Source organism: Egretta garzetta, unplaced genomic scaffold (assembly GCF_000687185.1).
Source record: "Egretta garzetta isolate BGI_Z169 unplaced genomic scaffold, ASM68718v1 scaffold174, whole genome shotgun sequence".
NCBI lineage: Eukaryota > Metazoa > Chordata > Aves > Pelecaniformes > Ardeidae > Egretta > Egretta garzetta.
The window spans coordinates 313,860-314,363 of record NW_009259311.1 but is presented as its reverse complement, the minus strand read 5'-3'; the positions used below and the strand labels follow the sequence as shown (position 1 = coordinate 314,363).

General features: G+C 56.5%; 1 protein-coding gene across 1 annotated transcript in view; it reads right to left on the bottom strand.

Moving 5' to 3' along the window:
* TLL1 (tolloid like 1) overlaps positions 1–355 on the bottom strand; it is a 144,440-nt gene extending 144,085 nt beyond the window's left edge. Inside the window, exon 1 of the mRNA XM_009636352.2 lies at positions 184–355. Coding sequence (XP_009634647.1) covers positions 184–340 — 157 coding nt within the window. The 5' untranslated portion in view covers positions 341–355. The remainder of the gene's footprint in view (positions 1–183) is intronic.
* Between the last annotated feature and the right edge of the window lie 149 nt (positions 356–504).

Sequence of the window (504 nt, the reverse complement as noted above, 5' to 3'; positions counted from 1 at the left end):
TCCCCCCAGGTGAGGTAGCCGAGTGCAGGGCTCCAGGCTCCGCTTGTGGCTGCTGCCCCCGGGGAAAGGAGCAGGTGAGCCCGGGACTCCCCCCTCCTCCCAGCGCCGTAAATAAAAGCCGAGAACAAAGTCACCATCTGGGGAGGGGGTGGGGGAGCTGTATTAGAGGTGGAAGTCACTTACCGGCTTTGCAAGGGTCCTTATAATCTATCGCCTCAGCTTTATCCTCTTCAGTGAAATCGTAAGTGTAGTCGTAATCGAGGCCAGCGCAGGAGGAAGGCTTCCCACAGACAGTCCACCCGGCCAGCCACAGTGCCATCCTCCAGCAAAGCATTTTCATCCTCCCTCGGGCAGAGAGGTGGCGGGCAGGGTGCAGATGAATTAGGCGGCCGGTTCAGCTATCCACGCCGGCTTGGGAAAGGAGGGTAAGGGATGGAGGAACCACAGGTTTGGGGAGGGTTGGTTTGGATTTTTTTGGTTGGTTTTTTTGGTTTTTTTTTTTTC